General features: G+C 47.9%; 1 protein-coding gene across 2 annotated transcripts in view; it reads left to right on the top strand.

Annotated features, from left to right (window-relative positions):
* RBL1 (RB transcriptional corepressor like 1) overlaps positions 1–12183 on the top strand; it is a 60778-nt gene that overhangs the window by 26968 nt on the left and 21627 nt on the right. For both annotated transcript variants that reach the window (XM_040435020.1, XM_040435021.1), the window contains exons 11-12: positions 3484–3587; positions 4875–5012. In XM_040435020.1, the coding sequence (XP_040290954.1) occupies positions 3484–3587; positions 4875–5012 (242 nt within the window). The remainder of the gene's footprint in view (positions 1–3483; positions 3588–4874; positions 5013–12183) is intronic.

Below are 12183 nucleotides of genomic sequence, written 5' to 3'. Positions count from 1 at the left end.
TCCCTCCCCCCAGTTCGGTTCTTTCGCTCCCGGGTTCCCCGGGATCCCCAAGGAGCGGCCGATTTCTTTACTGCCACTCGCACCCTTCTGGACAAAGGGGTCATCGCTCCGGTTCCCATGGAAGAAAGATTCAAGGGGTTCTATTCGAACCTTTTTGTGGTCCCCAAAAAAGAAGGCTCGGTTCGTCCCATTCTGGATCTAAAACGGTTAAACCGTTTCCTTCGTCTTCAGCGATTCCGGATGGAGTCTCTCAGGTCGGTGGTGGCCTCTCTGGAAAAAGGGGAGTTCCTGGCCTCTATCGACATCCAGGACGCCTACCTTCATATTCCAATCGCTCGGTGTCATCAGTGCTTTCTGCGCTTTGCAGTGGGGTCCGACCACTACCAGTTCGTTGCTCTCCCCTTCGGGCTGGCGACGGCCCCTCGCGTTTTCACAAAGGTCCTTGCCCCTGTCCTCGCCTTACTTCGTTCCAGGGGAGTTTTTCTTCTTCCATATTTGGACGATCTCCTTATCAAGGCACCCTCTCTGTCACTGACATCCGCCAGTGTGGACCTCTCGCTACAAACCTTACGCCGGTTCGGTTGGATTATCAATCTTCCCAAATCCTCTCTTGTTCCATCCAGGCAACTGATCTTTCTGGGGATGCTGCTGGATACAGATGCAGCGGAGGTTCGGCTTCCGTCAGAGAAGCGCCAGCTCCTTCATCGGTCGGTTCGGAGCCTTCTGAACCACCGCCATCCTTCCTTCCGGTTCAGCATGCGGGTCTTGGGAGAGATGGTGTCCTGTTTCGAAGCAATCCCCTACGCGCAGTATCACTCCCGCACCTTTCAGACTGCCATTCTGTCCGCATGGGACAAGTCCCAGGAGAGTCTGGATCGGCACTTTCCCCTCCCCCCCCCCCCCAGGTTCGCTCCTCTCTCCTCTGGTGGTTACGGACCCTTCTCCAGGGGAAGTCCTTCCTGCCGATAACTTGGTTGGTGATTACCACCGATGCCAGTCTGCGGGGTTGGGGGGGGGGGGGGTGTTTCCTCCTCGGTCCGTACAAGGCACTTGGTCTCCATCGGAGTCCAAACTGCCGATCAACGTTCTGGAGCTGAGGGCGGTTCTCCTCTCACTCCGGCATTGGACTTCGCTGCTTCAGGGTCACCCTGTTCGTGTCCAATCGGACAATGCCACGGCTGTGGCATACATAAATCATCAGGGGGGCACTCGCAGCGCGGCGGCGATGAGGGAGGTGTCTCTAATCCTTCGCTGGGCGGAAGTTCATGTTCCAGCCATTTCGGCCATTTACATCCCGGGGGTGGACAATTGGGCGGCGGAATTCCTCAGCCGGACGACGATCGACCCGGGCGAGTGGTCTCTGCACCCCGACGTCTTCGAGTCTCTTTGCCTCCGTTGGGGTCGTCTGGACGTGGATCTCATGGCCTCCAGATTCAACCACAAGCTTCCCACCTTCATGGCCAGAACCAAGGATCCGGACGGTTACGGCGCGGACGCGCTCGTCCTTCCCTGGACGGAGTTCTCTCTCCTCTACGTTTTTCCGCCCCTGCCTCTTTTTCCACGAGTCCTTCGGAAGATCGCGGCGGAAGGCACGCCTGCGATCCTAATAGCCCCGGATTGGCCTCGTCGTCCTTGGTACGCCGACCTTATGTTGCTCCTGGCAGACGCTCCCTTGCCTCTGCCTCTAAGAGAAGACCTCCTCTCTCAAGGGCCGATCTTCCACCAGCATTTAGGGTCGCTACGTTTAGCGGCGTGGCTATTGAAACCGCGGTCCTAACGCGGCGGGGGTTTTCTGCTGACGTGGTCCGTACCATGATTCGTGCGCGTAAACCGGCATCGTCCAGGATTTATTACCGAACCTGGCGGGCCTATTTGAATTTCTGCGAGACCTTAGATGTTCATCCCCTTCGGTTTTCTCTCCCCACGATTTTATCCTTCTTGCAGTCTGGTCTGGACTTGGGTTTGGGTCTCAGTACCCTAAAGGGTCAGATCTCAGCGCTTTCGATCCTCTTTCAGCGACCTCTGGCTCCGCTCGGTCCAGTTAAGACTTTTCTTCAGGGGGTTGCTCACTATGCTCCCCCGTATCGCGCTTCTGTTCCATCTTGGGATCTTAATGTTGTGCTGACGGCTCTCCAATATTCTCCTTTCGAGCCTCTGCGCAGGGTTTCCCTTCGCTTGTTGTCTTGCAAAGTTTTTTTCCTCGTTGCCATCACGTCTCTTCGGCGTGTGTCTGAATTGGCGGCACTTTCTTGCGTAGAACCCCTCTTGGTTTTTCACCAAGATAAGGTGGTTCTCCGCCCGGTTCCGGATTTCCTTCCGAAGGTGGTGTCCGCTTTTCACCTGAATTAAGATATTGTCCTTCCTTCTCTGTGCCCGTCCCCGTCTCATCCTCGGGAACGGGATCTTCACCGTCTGGATGTTGTTAGGGCTCTGAGGATCTACTTGGATGTAACTAGACCCTTTCGGCGCTCGGATTCTCTATTTGTGGTTCCGGAGGGTCCATGCAGGGGGCTGGCGGCATCTAAAGTGGTTATTGCCCGCTTCATCAAGATGGCTATTGCTGAGGCTTACCGTGCTAAGGGCAGGGAACCGCCCTTTGGTGTTACCGCTCATTCTACCAGAGCGGTCGGGGCTTCCTGGGCTCAGCGAAATCGAGCTTCGGCTGAACAATTGTGTAAGGCGGCCACCTGGTCTTCTTTGCACACTTTCACCAAGTTCTACAAGGTGAACACTTATGCATCGGCGGATGCTGCTTTGGGCCGCCTGGTCTTGCAGGCGGCGGTGCCTTAATGCCTATGGTGCTTTAATTCATCTTGGGTTGTGGTCCCTCCCTATTTGTGGACTGCTTTTGAACGTCCCAAGGTTTCCTGTGTCCCCCAAGGAATTGGGCGAGAAAACGAGATTTTTGTATAACTTACCAGTAAAATCTCTTTCTCGCTCTTCCTTGGGGGACACAGCACCCACCCATTGTTTTGGTTGCCCTGACGGGTGTTTTTTGACTTGTTGGTGTTAATTTGATTGATCCTTGCCTTTGTTTTAACTACTTGGGCACATAACTGGCAGTCTCTCTCTCCAGGCTGAGGGTATAGCTGCTGGAGGAGGGGCTTAACAGTCTTCACTTAGTGTCACGCCTCCTATGGAGATGAGCTATACCCAAGGTTTCCTGTGTCCCCCAAGGAAGAGCGAGAAAGAGATTTTACTGGTAAGTTATACAAAAATCTCGTTTTTTATGTCTAGTGTCGCCTCCTAGTGGTAGTTGGACATATACCCATGGTGCTGTGTCCCCCAATGCCTACTACGAGAAAAGGATTTTACGGTGAGTACAAAAAATCCAATTATTGTTATCATTGCACTTTTTATCTTTTCAAGCCAAATGTACACCACTGCTTGAATGGGGCCATTTTTGCTAACAAATATTTTCAAAACTTTGGTATCTTAACCCCTTTAAATGAAATTATGAAATTCGTTTTTTTCCATTGCCAGACTTTGCTGTTAATCGTTGGAAACTAGCCGAGATTTTGTACTATAAGGTTTTAGAATCGATTGTTTTTCAAGAAATCAGGAGACTTAATGGGAAAGACTTGACGGTAAGTTGAGCAACTGCTTGAACTTCGTAGTCTACGATTTTTTTTTTTTTTTTTTTTTTTTTTAACATAAGCTAAAATTTACTGGGATGTTTATGACACCAGCTTAGGGGGTCAAGTAAAGGCATACATGCCTCCATGCTTGTCTCTGTTTTAGCCCATTCTGTTGATACAAAAAGCACTTGTATCAGGATCACCCAAACCCAATGGCATACACAGTAGTAACTTTAAATTGGTGAATTGTTTTCATGCTAAAAGGTCTTAAAAATCATTAATAGCTGTTGTACAGTAACTTGCCATGTTTCTAACAGAAATATACCTTTCATCCTTTGCTTCCATGTGTGCCCCGTTGTTATGATGGTGCTGGAGGCGGCATCTGGGCAGAATCAGGCCCCTCAGGAAAATGACAATATAGTCCAAACTTGCTTCTCCTGCATAGGGAGCATTGGCTGTTACTGCAGAGTTTCTGCGCCTTCCCTGGCAAGCAGGGCAGAAATCTCTTCTGAAGAACGAATTTGCCTCTTTAGCAAGAGTTCTTTATCTGTGAAGGGCTGTCCTCAAGGGTGAAGAAGCGCACACGTGCCAGACACCTTCCCCGATTCTGTCACTCTGGGCCCTGCACAACTGCCCAGGGTAGCTACTCAGATGCTGAAGCTCAAACTCTGCTTCGGGGGCAGTGACTGTGCATACGCTTCTATACTTTCAGGTAGCAGCACATGAACAGTTGCTGCTCCTGAAGCTGAATTTGAGCTTCTGCGCCTCTGCTTGGCTCACGGCCGGATGAGATGTCCGGCCCTGTCAATCAAAAGGCAGATGGTTGCTTCTTCACCTGTGGGAGCAGCCCATCACAGATGAACTCTTGCTGATGAGACAAATCAATTCCCTGATCCTTAGTGTGAACCCATCCTAAGACCCCATGTTTCTTTATATATATTATATATTTTTACTGACTAATCCCATACATCATTTTCTCATTAACCTGACAGTAGTCATGGATATGAAACATAGGTGTTGAGAAAACGTGTACCTAAACAATCATCTTAGACGCTACTTCACTGTCATGGGAAGTATGAGTCATAAAGTATCTTCAGTCCTCTTGGATGATATCTTACTGGAGAAGGAGGGACAGGGATGGTGCAGAAGTCAAGGATAGTAGAAATAGGAAAAACCATAGTCATCAAAATTGACTGCCTTACATTACTATTGACCTGTCTTGGATATGTCAGTCTTTCAGATGCTACATATTGTTGTTTTGTCTTATTTTACACTAGTTGTTGTTATATTTTATAGGCACTACTGGAGCAGGATATTTTTCACCAGTCACTGCTGGCATGCTGTCTTGAAATCGTGCTGTTTGCTTATAGTTCTCCCCGAAAATTTCCTTGGACCATTGAAGTTCTCAATCTGAGTCCTTTCAATTTCTATAAGGTAAATGTTATTTCTTTAATCTTACAGTGTAAAATGAATAACTGATAGATAATATGAATATCTGTATAATTCTGACTCTCCGAAAGACTGTGGGACCATGGATTTCCTGGTTGACCAGTCATTTTATTTGCTGCAAGGGAAATGTTGCTAATTGCTAGTAGTTTTAATAGTTGGATTATCTGATCCATTTTAGGCTACTTTAACACTTGCGTCATTGTTTTCCAGTATTTAGATCCGGCAGAGGATCTCAATAATGGGGGGGGGAGGGGGGAAACGTTTCAGTTTTGTCCCGATGAATTGTGAACGGAAAGAGATCTGTTCAGGATGTCTTCCGTTCTGGCATCTGGCAACTGCAAGCTGCAGTTTTGTGTCCGGTCATAAAAACGTAAAAAAGAGGGATCCAGCACTGAAAACAATGTAAGTCAATGGTGACAGATCCGTTTCACATAACCGCATCCCAACGGAACGGATGCATCCTCATGTGCAAAATCAAAACTGACCAGTTTAATTTCCGGTATTGAGATCCTTTCTTAATACGCAAGTGTGAAAGTAGCCTTATCTGATGAACACAGAGTTTGAGGTTGACCTAAAACAGGGATGCTCAACCTGCGGCCTTCCAGCTGTTGCAAAACTACAACTCCTAGCATGCCTAGATAGTCTACAGCTATCAGACTACAGCAGGGCATGGTGGGAGTTGTAGTTTTGCAACAGCTGAAGGGCTGCAGGTTGGGCATCCCTGACCTAAAAGAAGAAATTCCTCTTCCTGTTGAACCCACTCCTTGCTTTTTCTTCGCTTTTTAGTTTGTTGAGAGTGAGTGAGATGCTGCAAAATCATACATGGCTCTAGTTCTTCTCCCATCTGAGAATGGACACAATTGCAGATGTGTGTAGATGGCCTCCAGACTGATACTGTTGGAAGATGGCTGAAAGCTTTGTGCAACTGCTGATGTATTTTGCTCAGTGTTGTCTAGTAGCAAATTGAGCATAAGTTCCCTACACTCCTGCACAGTTGTACCAGCGCATAGCATAGCGGCGTCAAATGTTAATACAGAGGACAGATACATTTTATTTTAAACTATTATACATGCTTTATATGAAAGATGAGTAGCCTTAACTACTTTCAGCATAATAAAGCAATGATAAAGGTAGAAGCAAAGAAAATGAGCTACAAGTATAGTCTACATCCAAAATAGAAGAGGCAGAAGTCTATTTAAAGGGAACCTGTCACCATAAAATGCAGTGCAATCTGTAGGCAGCCTGTTATAGAGCAGAAGTAGCTCAGCAGATTGATATATAATGTTATAGGAAAGGCATCAGCAAAACCTGTAATTTATACATTTAAGTCTTAACTTTTTTTTTTTTCAGTTGTGGGTCTTGTTAGCTATTGCCAGCTGTGAATGCTATCAATCACTGATAATGGCCAAATGGGCTGTCTTGAGCTTAGAAAGAGCAGAGATTTAAAAGGATTTTCTCATTAATGTCATTGGGGGACACAGCACCATGGGTATATGCCCAGCTACCACTAGGAGGCAACACTAGATATGAAAAAGGTTGGCTCCGCCCAGGTGGGCTATACCCTCTCAGAGATAAGAGGGGAAAAAAAGAGGGGATTAGTCACAGACTCCTTACGGTAAAAAGAGTCTGGGATATCCAGGCAGGGCGCCAAAGGGAAGGACCGTTAGTGGATGGTTTAAAATTCGGGTGTAATACGGGTGTGTTTGATTACTGGAGAGGTGGTAGGCAGCCACAGGTCTAGTGTCCAGACAGGGGTAAGCCTGAAATGGACATATTGTGAGGATAGGGAAAAAAACGTAAGAAAAATAGACCTGTATCGGGCGCCAATAGCCTCAAAGGTAATAGCCTACTTGCGATAAAAATGGTCAATTGAGTGGTAACTTTGATATAGTTGTTTAAAAACACAACGTTTGTAAAACGTGCAAAATAACCTTAATTAAAACAGTAAAGGTGGTTGGTTAAAATCACAATGAGAATAAAAAAGGCATTTTGTAGTAAAGACTCACTTCACCCAGGAGGGGCAGGGTGGGATAAAGCACATAACACCCACTCTGCTTCCTCCTGCGCCTGGATCGCCTGTAAGATCGTCCGGAAATAACGGCAGTCACACTTGGAACTTCTGGTTATTTTCTTTTTATTGTTTTAGCACAGGGTAGGGGTAGGAGTAGGCTCAACGCGTTTCAGGGTCACTGGGATCCCCTTCATCAGGAGCAATGAATGAAGGGGATCCCAGTGACCCCGAAACGCGTTGAGCCTACTCCTACCCCTACCCTGTGCTAAAACAATAAAAAGAAAATAACCAGAAGTTCCAAGTGTGACTGCCGTTATTTCCGGACGATCTTACAGGCGATCCAGGCGCAGGAGGAAGCAGAGTGGGTGTTATGTGCTTTATCCCACCCTGCCCCTCCTGGGTGAAGTGAGTCTTTACTACAAAATGCCTTTTTTATTCTCATTGTGATTTTAACCAACCACCTTTACTGTTTTAATTAAGGTTATTTTGCACGTTTTACAAACGTTGTGTTTTTAAACAACTATATCAAAGTTACCACTCAATTGACCATTTATATTGCAAGTAGGCTATTACCTTTGAGGCTATTGGCGCCCGATACAGGTCTATTTTTCTTACGTTTTTTTCCCTATCCTATACCCTCTCCACAGACACTAGGCTAATCAGTTTTTGTCTAGTGTCCGTAGGAGGCAGACACGACCTGCTCTTCTCCTGCAGGTCTTGCTACTACTTTTTTTTTCCTTATTTTTTTTTTTTTAATGTTTTCTCTTCACTTAACAGGTTCAAGTTTTATCCTGCAGCAGGGGGTCTTCATGGTGGAAGTCCACTTTAGTAGCACCCCCTGCGGTCGCGTACCTCGGTACCTCGCCGGTCACCCAGTCCCCCATTACTGCATCCGCAGTGGAGTACCGGTAATCCCACTCTTGTGCGAGTTTACCGAAGGGGTGACCCTGCAGTGCCCGAAGACGCCAGATGGTGAGTATGCTCCCTACCCTAGTTAGGGTCTCCTTCCCTCCCATCCATCCATACTCCATTGGGGTCCCCTCCCCCCTGGCCGTCCTTCCCTTCCTCGGCCTCCTAATTACTCTAGTCCTCGGCTTCTGCCTGGCATCCAGGATCTCTGTGTGGCTCATTTTCTCTCTATATTGGGGTCGTTATGACCCCTCCCCCTCAAGGCATTCCTTCCTCCCCTTCCCAGGTCCCACGGTGTCCGCCCGCTTAGGGTGCTTCATTTTTGGCTGCGGCATCTACTTTAGTCCCCAGCTCCGGCTGTGACAAGGCCACATCTGTTTTCCGATTTTTTTTTTTATTATTTTTTTTTTTTTTTTCCCATGCCATCCAGGGGTTCTATTGGGTCATTTTTCTCACCAATAGTGGTTGCTTTGACCCCCTTTCTGTGTCTACCCTTTTTTTGTAACCTTTTGGAGCTTTTTTCCGCTTCCCAGAACCCTGCATCATCAGTCCGGGGGTGCCTCATATTCGGCTACACTATCTACTCTAGCCCCCAGCTTCTGCCGGGACTAGGCCAAACTCTTTCCCGCCATTTTTTTCTGCCTTCTTGTTTTTATTCTATGGGTGTTGCCTCCTGCATGGAATTTGGGTGGGAGGACGAGATGTATTTCTTCCCAGAGGGTGCTTTCCCCATCTTCACAGTGCCCCCTGCCCTAATGTAGCGTCATTGGTGGGACGTATTATCTTGGGCCCCTGTTCGGTGGTTCATGTTGTGGCAGGTCCCCTTGCCCTCCATCCCTCCCCCTGGGGTGCATCTGCTCCTGTGGTGGCTGGTGGTTGCTGTGCTATCGGTCTGGCTGGCCTGCATGCGGTGACTGGATTCTGGGCTCAGTCGGGTTACCCTAAACTCTGTTCAGTGGTCACCTTCTCCCCACGTGGGTCCCTCACTTCCATCATACCCTGCGCCTATTCTCAGCTATGATGATATTATGGCGCTCTTCCCTGCCCTCATGCGGCAGCATCGGCTCGCCTGGGAGTCCTTTGCTTCCTGCCTTGGTCCATATCAGGAGGCAGAGTCCAATAGTGGCCTAGGGTCTCCCCTCATAGGTCCCGCTCATCCCCTGCATCCTGGTTTCCTCTCAGGACGGGACTAGCATTGAGGGGAAGTGCCTCAGGTTTCTTCTGCCTTATCGGGGGACTCCTCTACACCGATTCTGACTCGGAACAGAGCATGAGATGGTCTTCCACCATGCAGAATCTCTCTAGGTGGTCAAAGACAAATGTCCACTGAGGAACCTCTCCTCTCCAGGGTTGGTTTCCCCTTTAGTGGATTTTCAGATTGGACTCCCCTGGTTGCACAGGTAATTATACACACAGGTAAGTCACCTTGCTGCCTCTCCAGTAGGTGGTGCTTTACCCGCCACCTTGTTTAGCACACCGGCACACCTATGTGGTGTCCCAGGTATGTACGCCCTCCCCCTTCACAGGGGGGTACTCGTACCACTGCCAAATGCTGTATCCGGCAGACTTTCCTGGTTCCAATGTATCTCCTTTTCAGCTTTTTAATATATTACCAGGGGCTATATTCCACACCCTCCTAGTCGGAGAGTGTTCTAGGCCACCGTATTACTTCTCCAGACGCTGTAGCCAATACACCATCCTGGTGCTAGTGTGCACCACGCAACCATATTACTCCCTTATTAAGCGGAGTGCCTATACCATCTTCAGATGCTATAGCCATTTCACCTGTCTGGTTCTAAGGTTCTAATGTGTCCCATGCACCATATTACTCCATTATTGGGTGGAGTACCCATACCATCTCTAGAGGCTGTAGCGATTATACCTGTCTGGTTCCAGTGTGCACCATGCAGTCGTATTTCTCCCTTATCAGGCAAAGTACAGATGCCATCTTCAGATGCTGTAGCCATTGCACCTGTCTGGTTCTAGTGTGCACCATGCAGCCACATTGCTCCTTTCTTAGGTGGAGTACCTTTACCATCTCCAAATGCTGTAGCCATTACACCTGTCTGGTTCTAGTGTGCTTCACGCAGTCATATTACTCCTTTATCAAACGGAGTACCTATACCATTTCCAGATGCTGTAGCCATGTCTCCAATCATTATAGTATGCATCATGCAGCCAGATTACTCCTATTCTCAGGCAGAGTATTTGTAGTATCATTAAGTGCTGTGCCCTATTAGTACAATCTGTGGCAATCTGCATTGCCCTTTCCTGGATCCAATGTGTGCTAGGCAATCATGTGACCCCTCTTCATGCGGAGTGATGGTACTATCCCCAGATGATGTATTAATCACTCTTCTGGTTCTAGTATGCATCTGGCACCCCATTACCATCGTCCTCGGCGGTGTACTTGTACTATCTCAAGGTTGCTGTATCCAACAAACCATCCTGGTTGTAGTATGTACCTGGTAACCATATGGCCCCCCCTCCTTCTTGGGCGGAGTAGAGTTGCAATTAGATCCAGTATATGGTTGGCCTGGTCAGATCTGACACCCGGTGCAGTTCCTCCCTCTAAGTGCGCCGTCTTCTCATTGCCCCTGTACTGGGCATGATTTTTACTTTATTGTTTGACGCACACTTCTACTTAAAGGGAACCTGTCATCAACTTTATGCTGACCTCGATGAGGGCAGCATAAAATAGTGACAGAAATGCTGATCTCAGCGGTGTGTCACTCATGAGCTAAAAGTAAGTGGTTGCTGAGAACCAGCATCATAATCATTGCAGCCCAGGCCTTGGAAAGAGTCAGATCTACTTGAGAAGAGTCCTGGTTATTCATAATCTCCTGCACTCTCATCCATCTGCTGATGATTGGCAGTTTTCTCCTAGAGAGGAAGGGAGAAAACTAGGTAGAAGACTGTCAGTCATCAGCAGGTGGGCAGGAGAGCAGGAATTCATGAATAACCAGGACTCTTCTCAGGTGGCCGGGACTCTTTTCCAGGCCCAGTCTGCAAAGATTGTGATGTTGGTTCTCGGTTGAAATCAACTCACCTGTCTCTACTTTATACTGCCGTTTAGTATGGATAGCATAAAGTTGATGACAGGTTCCCTTTAACAGGACTTCTCAGTCCTGTTATGCACCAGACAACCACACTCCCTCCGCCATGGGCAGGTTGTTGGCTATCCTGCTAGGTTTGTTCTTTGTCAACCCTATAAAGTACTACTGTAGTCTGCACAGCCGTGTTACCCCATTTAATGGATGGAGTACTTGCGTTGTTGTTACTGCCTCTCTGCTTTGTTTTCACAGAGTTTACATGGCCCAGTCATGGCAGAGTACCTGGATCACCATTGGATGCTCTATCCTGCATGGATACGCAGCATTGTGAGCTCCACTCGCTACTGCAGTTTTCGGGTCATCGCTGGATGTCCTCTCTGATATGGCTGTGACAGGACTAGTGAGCGCCACACACCTATCTGGTGGGTGGAATTTTACGCTGCTCGCTCTGGTATCTGACATGGTTCCGTAGTTCTTCCATGGTCCGGGCATTCTTGGTACTCCCTTATGTTCTCTGATTAGTTGTGCTACATGACAGAAGTGTCGTTCACTTGGGCATTGCTGTTGTCTGCACCTGTCAGTTTCTTCCCCTTTCCTTGGGGGTTTCATTGTGCTCTGCTGGTAGCTGGTTTCTACATGTCAGTGTACTCTCTCCCGGCTCCCCTTGGTGAATTCCAGAGCCTTTTCTGACATATGGATGTTTGGCGATTCTTTTACAAAATCCAGGGTGCTGTACTTGCCCCTTACGGGGCAGTGTTATACAGTATGCTAGTCACTACACTTAGGATGGTTGATTAACCATGGCTGATTTATTTATTTATTTTTCCCTCTGGTTGCAACATTTCATTTTTCCTTTGATAATCTGGCTATTATTGTCCTCATGTGGTCCAGTTCTGTGGACCCTACTTGAGCCTCTGACTGGGTAATCCTGCTTGGAGTCTCTGCCCCAATGATTCTTAGACCATCTAGCTGGTCGGTTCCCTCTGGGGAAGCTACTCATGGCATCTCTGACTGCACATTCTCTGTATGACAGCTGCTTCTTTGGGCCCGGTTTGGTTATTTTCCCTCCTGGGTCCTCATTTTCCCTCTTGAGATTCTAACCTCTCTTCCCGTCTCCCCAGGTTTATTGCTCCGTCTTGCAATTTACATTCATATTTGCCACTTCTGGGATGGAGCTTTCCCT

The sequence above is a fragment of the Bufo bufo genome, chromosome 6 (assembly GCF_905171765.1).
Source record: "Bufo bufo chromosome 6, aBufBuf1.1, whole genome shotgun sequence".
NCBI classification, from domain to species: domain Eukaryota; kingdom Metazoa; phylum Chordata; class Amphibia; order Anura; family Bufonidae; genus Bufo; species Bufo bufo.
Note: the sequence above shows the minus strand (reverse complement) of the source record. Positions and strands in the feature narration are given on the sequence as shown.